Source organism: Mesoplodon bidens (genome assembly GCF_964165515.1).
Source record: "Mesoplodon bidens genome assembly, chromosome: 18".
Classification (NCBI taxonomy): Eukaryota; Metazoa; Chordata; class Mammalia; order Artiodactyla; family Ziphiidae; genus Mesoplodon; species Mesoplodon bidens.
In genome coordinates this window covers 3,881,793-3,896,459 of record NC_138175.1, presented here as the reverse complement: position 1 = coordinate 3,896,459, position 14,667 = coordinate 3,881,793, and the positions used below count along the sequence as shown (strand labels likewise).

Genomic DNA, 14,667 nt, shown 5'->3' with positions numbered 1-14,667 from the left:
GAAGACTCGCGGACCGTTCGGCCACGGACGCCTCCGAGCAAAGTGATTTCTCGGAAAGCCGAGCGCTTCGAAGAAGGCGGGCCAGGCGCGCCGCTCCCATTGGGCGGCCCCTCCTGCCCTTCCGCGCCTATTGGCCGGCACGGCCGTCGCTCTGCGCGCCGGGCCCGCCCCCGGCCTTAAATTAGCGCGGGCGCCCGGGTCTGCGGCGCATCTCCGGAGCTCGGCGGCGGGCGTGGGAACGCCGGCGGCGGCTGACGGCTGGCGGCGGTGCAGGTGAGCGGCGGGCTGGAGCACCGGGGGCGCGGACGGCGGGCGGCGCCGCCGGCGGGCGGCGGGCTGGGAGTCCTGGGCCGGGGGCGCGCGGGCGGCGGCGCAGGTGGCCCTGGGGCGCGGGCGGCGGCGGGCGGCGCAGGTGGGCCCGGGGCGTGGGGCGCGGACGGCGGGAGACGGCGCAGGTAGGCGGCGGGCTGGGAGCCCGGGCCGGGGGCGCGGACGTCGGCTGGCGCGGAGGCAGCGGCCGTGCAGTCTTGGTCTGTTTTCTCTGTCTGCGTTTTCTCCTGAATCCGAACCGAGCGTCCCGGTGCGGCTGCTCCCAGAGATTGGCTGAGGCTTTAAAATAATCTCGTTTTTCTTAAAGTCTGGTTTGCATGGAAAATTTTAGAATGGCCCGTACAATGCAGGGAAATATTGATCCCCTTGTTATAAGACCTGCTCCTTTTCCCGCTCAAATCCTGCTCTTGGAACCGGGCTGGAGTCATAACCGTGAAACTGCCCCTTGTCCAGCCGCGCTGGTGGGGTTAGATTGTGAAGCGGGCGGGCTGGATTTTTTTAATTCTAATCGATGACAAGTAAGATTTCTGAGTGCGGTTGGAGGTCTTTTGCTTCCGTAATAGCCCGGTCGTTCCTGGCCAGAAAGTCTCCTTAGGGCTCACAGCTAAAAGAGCATTTTGGTGTAAATTGAGCCCCAGGGCAAAGGGCAGACTTTTCTAAGGTGAGGTGTGCTCCTTACCCAGAGCGGTGAAGTGCTTTGTGAATGGAAACTAGAAACTGGATTTTCCAGAGTTTAAACTACCCCCCAGCATATGAGGGATGTAACCCACTGTTTTTGAAAGCCAAGTTAGGAGCTAGCCCTTAAATGACAGTCCTTTTGGATTATGGCCGTTTCCTCTCGAGAGAATTGGGAGAGGTTTAGGTATTGCAGCAAGATTGGGACCAGAAGGAGAAATGGCTTTTGTGCTTTTGGTCTTATGGGTGTCCTGGGCAAACGACCAGGCGCCCTGAGAGACGTGGGGAAGGTGAGCCCTGCACCTGCACCACCTCTCAGGCCCTTCCTGGAATCCGGGTTGGGTGGGCCCAGGGCAGCCTCTTATCACCTCCTGCCTGGGAAGCCTGATCCCCGGCAAATTTATAGCTAATGCAGATTAGCCTCAGATAGGACTTGGCCATAAAAAGAATGATTACCTAAAAATCAAGGAAGAGGAAGTTTTAAACATGTGACTGGGCTTATAAACGTTTTCTGGCTCTGTATTTGGTGGAATTTTGTTAGTGTTCAGTAAATTGTTATGGATCACACTGTAAGAGAATCTTAGGCTTTTAACGCCACTTAGAATCTTGGAGGGGGGGTTTCGGTGACAATTCAGGTGAGCTGTCCATGTGCTGAGATCCTCTCACTTAACCGTGGCTTTTCTCTGCAGGGTGAGTAAAATGAGATCCTGCTGGGGGCCTTGGGGGTTGGGATGTCTCTCTGGGCCTCAGAGTTTCGTCTTTTGAACGAAGCGGGGGCCGGATTAGATGATTTCTAGAGTATTTTCATGTTCTGTGACTCACTCTTTCTCTCAATGCCATTCTCTTACCTTTTTTTTTCTTTTCTTTTCTTATAAATCACCACGAGATTCGTCCTTAAAAGTTGAGGGGTTATGAATCCATTAGAAATCCTGATGAGAAGGTGTTGACCCGCTTTCTAGAAACATGCCTGTACAAACAAAACGTTGCTTTTTATTTCAGGAGGCTCCTGGAGCATGGCCTCCAGTTTATGAACTTTGTACTAAGGGGGTGAGCAAAATGCTCACGAGCGGGAACATTTCATTTAATCGACTGATCCGCAGACACCAGCCTTCTTTTGTGTTCTGGCCCCTTTCGCCCTCCTCCACACAGCTCCTTCCTCAAGTGAGGGGAGATGCTCCATCTTTCCTCCAGGAAAGCCCTGTGGGAATCTCTGCCCTGCTAAGTTATTTTCTGGGGTGCGTGGTGGTGTCGTTTCATCTCTCACTAGGTGTCGCTCCCAAATCTGTCCCTTCCAGTTTATAAACACGAGGGACTGTTTTCAAACTCTGGGACTTTGAGATCCATGCACTTTGCCGATGAGGAGAGCCTCGGAGAGATGGTCAGGTGACTTTCCCAAGGTCTAGTTAGAGAAAAGCCTTCGCTGGGGTCTACAGTTTCCAAATCGAAGTCCAGTTCCCATTTCACATGCTTCACTCCTTTTGAATCCACAAACGGCAGCTGGAGCTAATTGGATGAAAAAGTTACAGGTGGCGCTCATTGGCCCTCACCTCCTCTCCTCCTACCTGGGGCCTGGACCCCTTCTCCGACCGCGTAGCCACCTGTGGGGTGGCTGGAGTGTCCAAAACACACACACACTTCTTGCTTTATGGACCAGGATGGCTCTGGATGTGACCATGTTCTTAGGGATGTTATGTCTTGTCACTGGTGATTGTTTCAAATTTGTTGGCCCGAAGAGGTCACATTTTAATCGGAAGAATTGAAATGCTGTTTTTTTTTGGGTGGGCGTCTGTCCAGCCGCCTAGGGGATTTCCACCCTGTTCTTGTAAACGTGGGCTGTGAGTCGATACGGCATGGTCGCGTTCTCTTTCTCTGTGCTGTTGGGAAAGCTGTCTGCTCTGGCTAGAATGTTCTTCCCAGGGGTGTCTTTGGGCGCCCGGGGTGGTGAGGCCCCCAGATTCTGGTGCATTCTGGGAGAGGCAAGCTTTGCTCTGTTCTGTCACTGCAGTTGTTTTCCTCCCTCTTGTCCTCTATCTCCCAGTTGGTCATCAGAGTTCCTGAGGAGGAAAGTTGGGACAGTAGCAACAACATGTGTTATTTAAAGAGAATCTTCTCCGGTCCAGGCGCTGTGGGAGGTGCTCTATATGTGTCGGCTGAGTCCTCACCACGACAACGCCTGGTATCTGCAGTTATCCTGGTGTGTCAGCCAGCGTAGCTGACACTCCGAGGTTAAACGACGATCCAGGCTCACCCAGCTGAGAGACGGTGAGACTTGAATGGGACCCCAGCTTGGTCCCATTCCCAAACCAGCTGTGAAGGGGCGATCTAGAAGGGATAGCCTTGAGGATTTCTTGTTTCTCGGAGAGCACAAATGTCATGTTTGCTCACGCATGCTGGTCCAGTGGGGCATTAAGTCATGGAATTGGCTCTCAGAGCGATGGACTGCTCATTGAGGGCACCTGAGAAGGTGAAAGTGATTTCCCCCATCTGCTGCTAAAAATGGAACGATGAGTGATGCTCTCATTTGCGGCTGTGTTCGCGTGAAACAGAACAGGGAGTGAAAGCTGGAAAGAGCACAGCCAGAGCCTTAGTTGGGGCCACATCTGTGATGCACAGCTGCAGATTTCCCAGTGAGCTTTCAGTTTCCATTCAGGGTTGGAGGTCCTGGAAGCCGGCATTGTCTTCTCACAGCAGGTGGCCCAGAGTTCCCGGATCCCTGGGTTTCCCCCGAGCCAGCACCTGTGTTGTGATCCTCTGATTTTCCTGTTAGCAGTTCTTGGCTGTTGAGTACCTGGGGTGCTGTGAGTAATTAGACGGTGTTTGTAATTTCACAGGCTATGTTTTCTCTTTCCAAGGATGTGTGACCGCAACGGCGGCCGGCGGCTGCGGCAGTGGCTGATTGAGCAGATCGACAGCACCATGTACCCCGGGCTGATCTGGGAGAACGACGAGAAGAGCATGTTCCGGATCCCTTGGAAACACGCTGGCAAACAGGATTACAACCAGGAAGTGGACGCCTCCATCTTCAAGGTAGCGGCTTGGCCTCCTGCCACATCGTGAGCTCCTGGTGGAGCTGTTGAGTGATTGATGTCTCTCTTCTTTGCTTGAAAGTTAATCCAGTTTTTTTAAGACAAATGAGTGCCGAATGTGTCTCAAAAAATATAGTAGGTGATTTTACACCTGTTATACGATTTAACCACTTTCCCGGTTAGTTGCATATTGTTGGCATTTTCCGTTGAGGAAAACCGAGGGCACTTTCTTCCCTTGCGCTGCCGTTTCTTTTGCATGAGGACTGGCAAACACAGAGAGGAAATACTTCTTTTAGACTGAGACCTTTTCCCCTGGGCTGCCCCCTAAATTCCATTTAGAATTCTAGGAAAGGTTTAATTCTTCATTCTTTCAGAGTTGCTACTTCTGCTTGGCAGTGTAGGGTCAGCTCAGATGAGAGAGACACCATCTGTCATCACTTCTGGGGCCAGGTCATGTGGGTGTCCTGAACCTGCAGCTGGTGTCTAAAACTAGTCCACTTCCCTTGAGGATCATCGGTACCCCACGCGTACCGAGCAGCACGAGCTGCTGTGTAGTTCCACCATGTGCACTGAGACGGCAGCTCTGACCGAGAGTTTGCTGTGTGCTAGGCCCAGCCCCATGTGTTTTATTTGTTTTCCTCTCCCACAATCCTATGCAGTAGGTGCCGTTCCTGTCCTTGTTCTGTAGAGGCTCCAAGCGGAGAAGTGACTTGTCCAAGATCTCCCAGCTCTTGGATGATGGAGCCAGTGTTTGAACCCAGGCATACCAGCCGTGAGCCCAGGCTCCCAACCCCTAGCCGTACCCATCACCTAGATTCAGGCAGAGGAGCCAGAGCGTCCCAGCTCGGCAGCCCAGCCGGGTCATCAGAATCCCCCATCGGTCGTCAGGGTCACAGAAGTGCGGGCTCCACCCCTTGGGAGATTTGGAGCCCTAGGTCCAAGGTGAGCCCAGGCCTCCGTGTTTGCCAACAGACATATCGGAGGTGATCCGACTCAGAATCCGGGTTGCAAACGGCTGCCCTGTGTGCTTGTTGTGTGGGCATTTGGGGGCCAGAGTCCGGGAGGGGAGAGCGAGTGAATGTGGGAAGGAGCCAGGAGGCTGAGGGCGGGGGCAGAGCCAGAGCCCAGGCGTGCGTGGGTGAGGGGTGCAGAGGCCTGCAGGACCCCAGCGCAGCACTGGACCCTTGGCCGGGACCACTGTCCCCGACACAACCAAAGTGACAGAGGTTATCCCTCGGCCTCAGAGCACAGCACCGAGAGGTCACAGCCGGCTTGTGAGGCGTCCCAGCCCTTCACGTCTCTGCCTGGCGTTTGCAGGGGGGCTGCACGTCTTAGCACTTCTGTTACTGTGTAACGCGGGTCACAGAGCTCTTTGACAATCTGATGCCCGTTGCCTGCCCCTCCAAGAAAAGTGGGCGCGTGCGAACGTTCTGCGCTCACCTTCAAGGGGGCCCTCGTGGCCTGGACATCCATCCGGCAGGTTTCTTCCCTTCAGAGACCCCAGGTCGGGAGCCTGGGCACTGCTCATGCCTCCTTTCTCCTCCTTGGTGGCATTGTGGATTCCTCTCTGGGAGAAGCTTTTTGCCTTTGGCATCACGGTGAATTTCTCTTGGGAATGGCTCCATCTAAATTTTAATATTGCCCAAGGTCCAGCCAGTCGATTGGGAATTCTAGATCATAGATGGCTGTAAGCCAGGGCTCCGCCGCCTGGGGCCAGATTGTTCCTTGTGTGGGTCCGTCTTGTGCACCTAAGAGGATGTTAGCAGCATCCTGGCCTTGGCCTTCTAGATGCCAGTAGCACCCTCTGCCCCACTGTGACAACAAAAGATGCCTCTGACATTGCCAGTGCCCCGCTCCCCAGTGAGAGCCCTGCTAGGAGCGGACTGTGACCAGGATGAACAGATTGAAGCAGAGGCATGGGGGTGCTGAGGGCACAGTTGGAGGCTGACCATCAGTAAAACTGCTTCAGGAGGGGACTGGGGGCGAGACCAGTGACTGCACAGCCCTGCTTGTGGCTTGCCGGCGGAGATGCAGGCCTCTCCTTTCACCCTGCTCCCGGTTTGCTCTGGGGGGTAATGAAATAGAGCCCCAGATTTATACATCTTATGCAACGTTCTTCATGGCCGTTTCAACAGCGTTGAGAAAAATGTGCAAGATTCCCAATGTTTCCGTTGATTACGCAGTCCCTCAGTGTGGCAATCTGAAATGAGTCTACAATCTCGGCAGGAATGGGGGCGGGAGGGAGACAGGGCGCCCACCCGGAGCTGGGTGGCCACCCAAAGGGCGACATCCTGGGCTGGTGGACATGCACATGGTGGAAGACCCCTCTGGCCCGTCCCCAGTGGTGCTCACTTCCATCCACCAAGGGGCACGTCTCTGCCATGTCCACCAACAGAGCTCTGCTGTTGGAAAAGCCAACAGTCAGGCCTTGAGCCATCTTGGGGATTTTCTGTTTAAGTAGAGAACCGTTTGTTTCAAACATTCACAGAAAACCTTTCAAAAATTTATGAGTTAAGAGAAAAAAAAAAAAATGAGCCTGCTTTCCTGCCTTAGTCAGGGATCGTAAGAAGCCACTTATACCAGAGAATCCTTCATTGTCTGCAGGTGTCATTGTGAGGTCAGCTACGTGGTGTGGACCAGAGACAGGAGATTGAAAAAGACATTAGCTCATTTTGTATTATCCCTGACTGTACTGATGAGGCCCTGATATCAGCTCATATTTAGTCTTAAAAAAGTATTTTGCCTCCTTTTCATAAAGTTGAGGGCGAAGATCTAGTTAACTGAGGGTTATGACTTGTTAATTGTTCTGCCATTGACCAGGCTTTGTGACAGGCCTGAATAAATTAGAACTTACTTTGCAGCAGATATTTCAAATTCAGTAGGCCTTCCAGGAAAAAAATCGCATTTGACTTTTAAAGCACAAAATGAGACAGTAATGTTTGTTTTCTGTTGTTTTTAAATTTTATTGAAATGTAGTTGATTTACGTTGTGTTCATTTCTGCTGCACAGCAAAGTGACTCAGTTATACATATATACTTTTTTATATTCTTTTCCATTCTCATTTATCACAGGAAATTGAATATAGTTCCCTGTGCTCTACAGTAGGACCTTGTTTCTTATCCATTCTGTATTTAATAGTTTGCATCTGCTCATCCCAAACTCCCAATCATCCCTCCCCCTTGGCAACCACAAATCTGTTCTCTGCGAGACACTAATGTTAAATGGGAAAGAGCTGGTGGTCCCGGGTTTAACGCTGGCTGCTGACGAGTGCAGAGCAGCACACGGACAGGGGAGACGTAGGTTCCGGTGTATTCTGAGCCGCTGCGTGGCTGTTGATGGGCCTCAGATCACTCTGTTCTGTCTTGCACTTGCTCTTGAAGAGAAATCACCCAGGTAAGTTGGCATTTTCGAGCCGGCCAGAGAGCCCTGCAAGGGCTCAGGGCAGGCTGGCGGTGGGGCACCCGATGCAGCCCAGTGCACGTCCTGACTGCGGGGCCCTGCTTTGCTCTTTGGAGCTGGCTTTCCTGATGGGGTGAGCGTGAGCTTTGAATGGACGAGTGCCCACGGCAGTGCCCCATGGGCTGTTGCAGTTCTGGATACACCCCAGCTGGCCTAACATGGCCCCCAAATCCACGCTCTTCCAGTCCCATTGGTAACGCGGATTACCAGCTCAGTGGTTCTCAAATGAGGATGTGTGTGAGTCATGATAGTACTTCTTTAGGGGACACTTGGTAGTGTCTGGAGATGTTCTGGGTGTCACAGCGGGGAGAGGGGATGCTACTGGCACTAGTGGGTAGACGCCAGGGATGCTGCCGGACCTCCCACCGTGCCCAGGATGGCCCCCACCCCGAAGAGTGGTCCAGCCCCAAATGGCATTAGTGCCAGGTGGAGAAAACCGGATTTAACGTAAATGCACATTTGAAATTACTGTTCAATGTGTACACAGTTTACACTTAAATTTCTATGAAAAACAGAAATCAGTGCTTGGTTTGTGACGCAGTTAATAAACGAAGAGAAAAAGACGGAAAAGGATTGAAAGCCATTTACTTTTAAACATGTTTGTAAAGGGGAGTCCTGCGTCTGTGAGGAGGAAATGACTGCGTGTGCTCACTGGTATGAGTAAGGGAGCTTCTCCGGTTCCTTTACCTCGGGTAAGACTGCAGACGCTGAGCTTAGGGCGGCAGCCGAGCAGAGAGCACAGGCACTGAGCTTGTCTTACATCAGGGGGAAAAGCCAGGACGATTTTATGAATTTTATTTATTTATTTGTTTGGCTGCGTTGGGTCTTCGTTGCTGCGCGCGGGCTTTCTCTAGTTGTGGCGAGCGGGGGCTACTCTTCATTGCGGTGCGCGGGCTTCTCATTGCAGTGGCTTCTCTTATTGTGGAGCACGGGCTCTAGGCACGTGGGCTTCAGTAGTTGTGGCTCACGGGCTCTAGAGCGCAGGCTCAGTAGCTGTGGAGCATGGGCTTAGCTTCTCTGCAGCATGTGGGATCTTCCCGGACCAGGGCTCGAAACTGTGTCCCCTGTATTGGCAGGTGGATTCTTAACCACTGCACCACCAGGGAAGCCCTACCAGGACTATTTTAAATGGGAATCTGACTCAGGGTGTTATGGAGTTCCTGGCCACCTAAGTCAGAATCACTGGGATGTTGGCTAAAGATACGGGTTCCCAGACCTAACCCACAGGTACCCAAGGAGACTTGAGGGGCAGGGCCCAGGAATCCGCATCTTAACGAGCTTCCCAGGGGATCGGTATATGCATTAAGCTTGGGAACACCTGCCTGCTGCTTGCTGAAGTAGAAATTCCTTGGGTTGGAAGTCAGAACAGCTGGTTTTTAATCCCAGACTGGGTCACCTTGGGAAAGTCAGCTCTTAGAATTTCATTTTCCCCGGTGAGGGTTGAGAATTTCCTCCAGATCTCCTATTATTTTAGGCTGGAAGACATGTCTGATTTTGCCTGACAGCAAACGTTATTTTCACCTGACAGTGGTGACCTCCTGATTGGCGTGTCTGTATTCCAATTTTGAAATCTAAAAACTGTGCCCATCCACATGTTTTTATTTTATTTCATTTTAAAATACTGCCCCATTTTACATTTTGACTTAAAGTTTCCAGCTTTGAATTTCGGGTCCTAGTTCAGATTCTAAGGTTTGGAGAGGTCAGAAAACAGAGCTGTAAAAAAAACCCACAAAGAGGGAAAACATTTCTTTGCATTTTAAACAGTACCCTGGGGAGCGGTAGGGGAGAAGGGGGTGGGGAAGGTTAGCATAAACGCCAAAATGCAAAACAAAATTTCTGTTAAAAGTAGCAGGGCAGTGGATGACCACATTCAGACTCTCTTGCAAATGTTCCCTTTTCATGCTACATTTTAGCTAGAGGTTGATTTGAAAAAGCAACCAATTGTTCTTTGTTTTGAACATTCTAGTGAAACCATGCGCAACTTCCTCTTTGCGCTCCTTGACCTCGGGCTCCTCCTGGCCCTCTGGTCCAGGAGAGGATTTGCAGGGGATAGATCCAAGAGATGTGTGTGTGTGTGTGTGTGTCCTTGGGCCTGGGTTCGAATTCCGGAACCCCTCCCCCCCCACCTGGGTCTTTTCACTTCTGTCAGAGGAAGTGGTCTGACTGGGGTCTCTGAGCCCTGAAGTCCTTGACTGAGGACCTTCAGGAGGGCGAGCAGGGCAGGTCCTGCCCGTGGCCCCGGGTGTGCGTGGTCCCAGGGCCAGCTGGGGACTTCATGTGCTCTCTTTTCTTCCTTCAGGCCTGGGCCGTTTTTAAAGGGAAGTTTAAGGAAGGCGACAAGGCCGAGCCGGCCACGTGGAAGACGAGGTTACGCTGTGCTTTGAACAAGAGCCCGGATTTTGAGGAAGCCACAGACCGGTCCCAGCTGGACATTTCTGAACCGTATAAAGTTTACCGAATCGTCCCCGAGGAGGAGCAAAAATGTAAGTATCCTTCCCTATGGGCACTTGGCCCAACGGAGGCCACCTGGGCCTGGGGTCCGAGTCGCCGCCCATGGGGTCCAGCGAAACAAATAGTTCTCTCCTGTATGTCAGCAGAGGTTGAGGTCTCCTTCCGCTGACCTCACCCACCATCTGCCGACTGTGGCAGCTTCCAGTTGAGAGGCAGTGGACGGGAGGAAGGGGCGGGAGACGGGCTGGCAGCTGGCACTGCTTCTCGCTGACTGTTGGACCAGGAGCGAGTGCTGGGGCCTCCCTGGGGCTCAGCAACAGGCTTGGACGGGAGCAAGGCTCCCCGAACAGTGCTGATGAGGGATTCCTTTTGTTTTCTAGCAGCTCGCGGAGCAGGCTAGGAGAAAATAAGGCGGACAAAGAAGGGATGGCTGATAGGGGTTGAGGGCAGAGTTCTTGAATGGACTTGCCGACGGCGCACTGTTGGCTTCATTGCTGGAGATCGGATATGCTTCCAGATATTAGATGCTGACCGTTGTTTGGGAACCCCCAGCTGTGATAATTCCTGAAGTCTCCTCCCGCTGTAAAATCCCAGGAAAGCAATTGTGAGGAGATTAAAGCAGAATAGCAAAAACCTGCCTCACATCCCCCCATCCTGCTGTCCACGCGCTGCTCTGGTCAGACATCACTAATCGATCAGGATGTGTTGCGCTCAGATCTGGCCTCAGGCGTCTTCAAAGAGCTGTGCTCTGCAGCTGCTACAGGTTAGAGCTGGCCCAGGAGATGAAACCTAATTACCACCCCTAGCTAAAAACATTCTTTCAACACGTTGACTTTCTTAGCCATTTGATGTAGCAGTTAGAATCTTGGCGCAGCATCCTTTCCTCCGTAGCTGCTTAGTTAGTCGTCCAGTGATGCTGGGAAGAAAACAGAACCCTTGAAAACTGCCTAGGGCTGGGCAGGAATTCTGAGTTTCTGAGGGGGCTCTTCCCACTGCAGGGAGCGTTGAAAATGCTGATACGTAATTTTTAAAGTTAAAATCGTGACTCAGAAATAAATGGTGAGCCTGTTTAACTCGTTAACGAGGGCGCCAGCGTGCTGTCATCTAAGACTGCTTCACAGAACATGCGACGCAGGTGCGCACGGTCAGTGAAAGGCAGGAGGCGGAGCCGAGCCTGTGAGTGTCCTGCCCGGGCAACACAACCACAGCTGCGGGTGATCTCTCGTGATCACTTGTAGCTTAGTTGTCTGTGAATTAACACCTAACTCTACTGAGTCTGAACCCTAATGGACAATCAGTAGCAAGTCAAACAAACTGACCTTCCCCATGGAGAATCAGATGGCCCTTAGGGGGACACCTCTTAGCTAATACTCTGGGATGCTCTATTGCCATCTTACTTCCAGTGTTGGATAAATTTTTCGTCATCACAAAGTATAATAAATTGTGAGTTGAAGGAACAGAGAAGTTTCTCTTAATCCTCCCACCCGCAGGGTCAGCCAAGCTTGAACGGGCAGGCGACCCTGGCTTGTTTATAGCTCGGAGCGCAGCCAGCGTCACCTGCAGGGGTGGATGTTACAGAAGCAGCGGTTCTCAGGGGGCAGAGAAGCTTCGCATTTGCATAATGTCTAGGTGGGCGCGCACTCCTCTGTACCTCACTGGTTTGCTGGCTACTCTGGGGGTGCCCCACTTGCCCCCTGCCTCCCCCATCAGCAGCTTCTGAGTGATTTTTTCAAATCAAAATCGAATCAATATTCAGTCCGGATGAAACAGTGGGTCAATTCTACAGATGATTGGGACTGATGAATTCTAGCAAACGAGTGTTTGTTGGTCCTAATGCATCTCACATGGATAAATGTAATGAGGTGAGTTTCTGGCTGGGGAAGAGGCCTGAGAGGGGGGAAGAAACTAGCCGGGTCCAGAGTGCTTGTCGTGGGAATGCTCGTGTGGCTTTAGACGGTTCCTGCTGCAGGCGGGTTCCAGCCTGGGCATCCGCGGGCCTTTATGGTGCACCACGTGCGTGCACAGATGCACACATGTCTATTGGGAAAGGCCAAAATGAGATTTCCTGCCCATTAACTTTAAAAAAAAAGACTCCAAGCTGCAAACACATTTTGCCGGGAAATCTTTGCCTGTCTTCAGATGCCCTAGCTTGTAACTCTCCTCTGTCAGGTGTAGAGTAGATCAGACGTGAGTTCATCTTAGATCTCAGCAAATAGAAGGAAGAGACCAAAGTGCTGCCTTGGTCGTCTGCGTGCTGGATGCAGCAGCAGCCAACTTCTCTTGTGCCTGCTGACCAGATGACTGAAGCAGCATGGGAAAAAGATTTCTAGGCCTTTCCCAAACCACTGAAGACGCATATTGGCTTCTGTTTCCTTCAGCCTGGCCTTAAGAAAAAGCCACTGACTGTGGCCTTGATGATGGTTGTGATGCCTCAGTGCCGGTTGTCACGCGTTTGTCCGGTTTTCCGTAGGCAAATTAGGCGTGGTGGCTCCCGGTTGCATTAGTGAAGCCACAGAGATGGAGTGCGGTCGCTCCGAGATCGACGAGCTGATCAAGGAGGTGAGTGGGGGCAGCGTTTCCAGAGGTCCGGCCCCGACAGAAGCTGCGTGTGTTCGGTGGAGAGCGGCAGAGAGCGGCACCATCCCGAATGCTCTGCCGGGGCCTCGGGCTCTCGCTCGCTCAGGGATGGGGCGTGAGGACCTGCCATCCTTGCGGGGCCAGCCTCGGCCCACTGGTCAGCCCCCTGCAACTTACAGCCTGTCCTTCATCCCGAGGGCTGGGGCCAAGCTGCCTGCTCTGCATCAGTGAAGTTCCCTCAAGCTCTAAACTAGTCATATTTTAAACATTGTGAATGGCACCATATATTCCCGTGCCTTTTTAGGCAGGCTGTAGTGAAAAAGCAAACGTTCTTTGCTGCTTGGGGTTGTCATCATGATATGGATTATCACAGAGCTCTCGCGCTGGGGGGCTGCCTGTTACTCATATGCAGCTCTTAGTCCTTGATGGGTTGGAGAGCCATCTAACCAGGCTTATTAGAATTGTACACAAGCTCATAGTTCATAGGCTATACGTGAAGGCTTAATGGGGTCTCCTTAGGCAAAACACGTGGGTTTTTGAATACTAGTTTTAGCTACCTGTCGTTTCATAGCTATGTTTTTGTGCATGTTGCAAGGCCGACATTGCCTAGCTAAAATTATTCCGCACAGCCTTGCAAAAGGGGGTGTGGGTGCTATACAGATTCTTCTCAACACTCACATGGCAATAATAGAATCGTTTGGAGTGCTTTGAGGGAGAGAATGCAGATAACAAAATGCAGCCTTCTCTGGGCTGCCTGGCTTTCCTGCACATGGCAGCTGTTAAGCCTCTGGGTGGGCTCTGGCAGCAGACCCAGTGAATTCCTGGCTTCATTTCTTTCCAGTGATGTCCCGTTTTCCATACAAGGCTTTCCAGCCAACTCAGCTAAGAGAGTGAGATACTTGGCGTTGGCACGTGAGGATCACAGCGAGGGCAGGTTTCAGAACGTTTTCTAATTGGACTTGCTGGCCTCCTTTAAGGAACGGGTCAGAGATGCAAAGTCTAGACGCGGCGCGTGGCGTGAGACGGGCTGGAGCGCGGGAGACTGTGTCTGAGGTCACCGTGTGCTTCCCCAGGGCGTTAGGGCAGCTGGGTGACCTGGCCATTCGGCTTTGCAATAGGCACTTCCATGTAAAAGGCCAGTAAACACATGAGGGGCCCCGCAGAGGCTAGTGATTCGGTCTCATGGTTTGATTGCTCAGCCTGGTGGATTTGTTGTCTTGGATCTTTCACGATGCAAAGTGAAACTTTGCTTCGTCTCCTGCGATGGAGATGACACGTGGCTTTAGTTAAGTCTGGAAGCCCAGTGTCAGCACCGCTCTCCTCTCCCGCCCCTGCCCCAGCCTCCCGTGGACGATTACATGGGGATGGTCAAAAGGAGCCCCTCCCCGCCCGAGGCCTGCAGGAGTCAGCTCCTCCCCGACTGGTGGATGCAGCAGCCCAGCTCAGGTGAGGGCGGGGCCGGAGGTGTTCCCATGGCTACTGGCCTTCTCTCCTTTCTGCTTGGGGCGGGTGGGCGGGGAGGCTACCATCATGCCTATTTTCCTGAAGGTGACTGAGCCCAGAGAGCTGGTGTGGCTTCCGGGCCTGAGGGCACAACCTGGCCACGCCTTTGTGCCCCACTTGCCACTGTCCCCTGGGGGCACAGGGTCCTTCCCCTAGGTGGTGGCGCCCCCGCTGTGCCCCTGGGAAGGGTGGACGGAGGGGCGGGACACCAGAGGGAAGATGCAGCGGGGCTCGTAGGTCTGTTAGGACAGTCTTGTGCATGAAGAAGATCCCTGAGCGCCAAGGATAGCCGAGGGCATCTGAGATGGGGAGAGCTCGGAGCCCTGGATTTGAATCCCATGCCAGGAAGTGGCATATCTTATTCGAGGCTCAGTTTACTTGACTATAAAATGGAGACACCAGGACCTGCCCCCCAAGGTCGTGAGGACTAAGTGAGGCCTTCGCCCTTTTCTTAGCTTCTGATGTCCGCCGCCCCCGCTCCTTGAAACGACCCTCCCTCCGCGGGCACGAGCATCTTTGCCTCCTCCCTCACCTCTTTGCCCCGCTGTCCCCTGTGGGAGACCGGGAGGTGACAGCTGGCCTAGCGACCTCAGAGTTGGCCAGGCTGCTGGGGGACGATGTCGCCCCCAATCCCTGTGCTGCAGCA

At 52.8% G+C, this 14,667-nt stretch overlaps 1 protein-coding gene across 5 annotated transcripts in view; it reads left to right on the top strand.

Annotated features, from left to right (window-relative positions):
* Positions 1-241: 241 nt before the first annotated feature.
* IRF8 (interferon regulatory factor 8) overlaps positions 242-14,667 on the top strand; it is a gene marked incomplete at its 5' end in the record, with an annotated part of 21,184 nt that continues 6,758 nt past the window's right edge. For 4 of the 5 annotated variants that reach the window (XM_081217232.1, XM_081217231.1, XM_081217229.1 and 1 more), the window contains 5 exons: positions 242-273; positions 3,858-4,032; positions 9,790-9,973; positions 12,412-12,500; positions 13,859-13,964. In XM_081217232.1, coding sequence (XP_081073358.1) covers positions 3,859-4,032; positions 9,790-9,973; positions 12,412-12,500; positions 13,859-13,964 — 553 coding nt within the window. Of the gene's footprint in view, positions 274-3,857; positions 4,033-4,766; positions 4,974-9,789; positions 9,974-12,411; positions 12,501-13,858; positions 13,965-14,667 lie in introns of those variants that run through there. The other variant, XM_081217230.1, reaches the window with a different exon arrangement.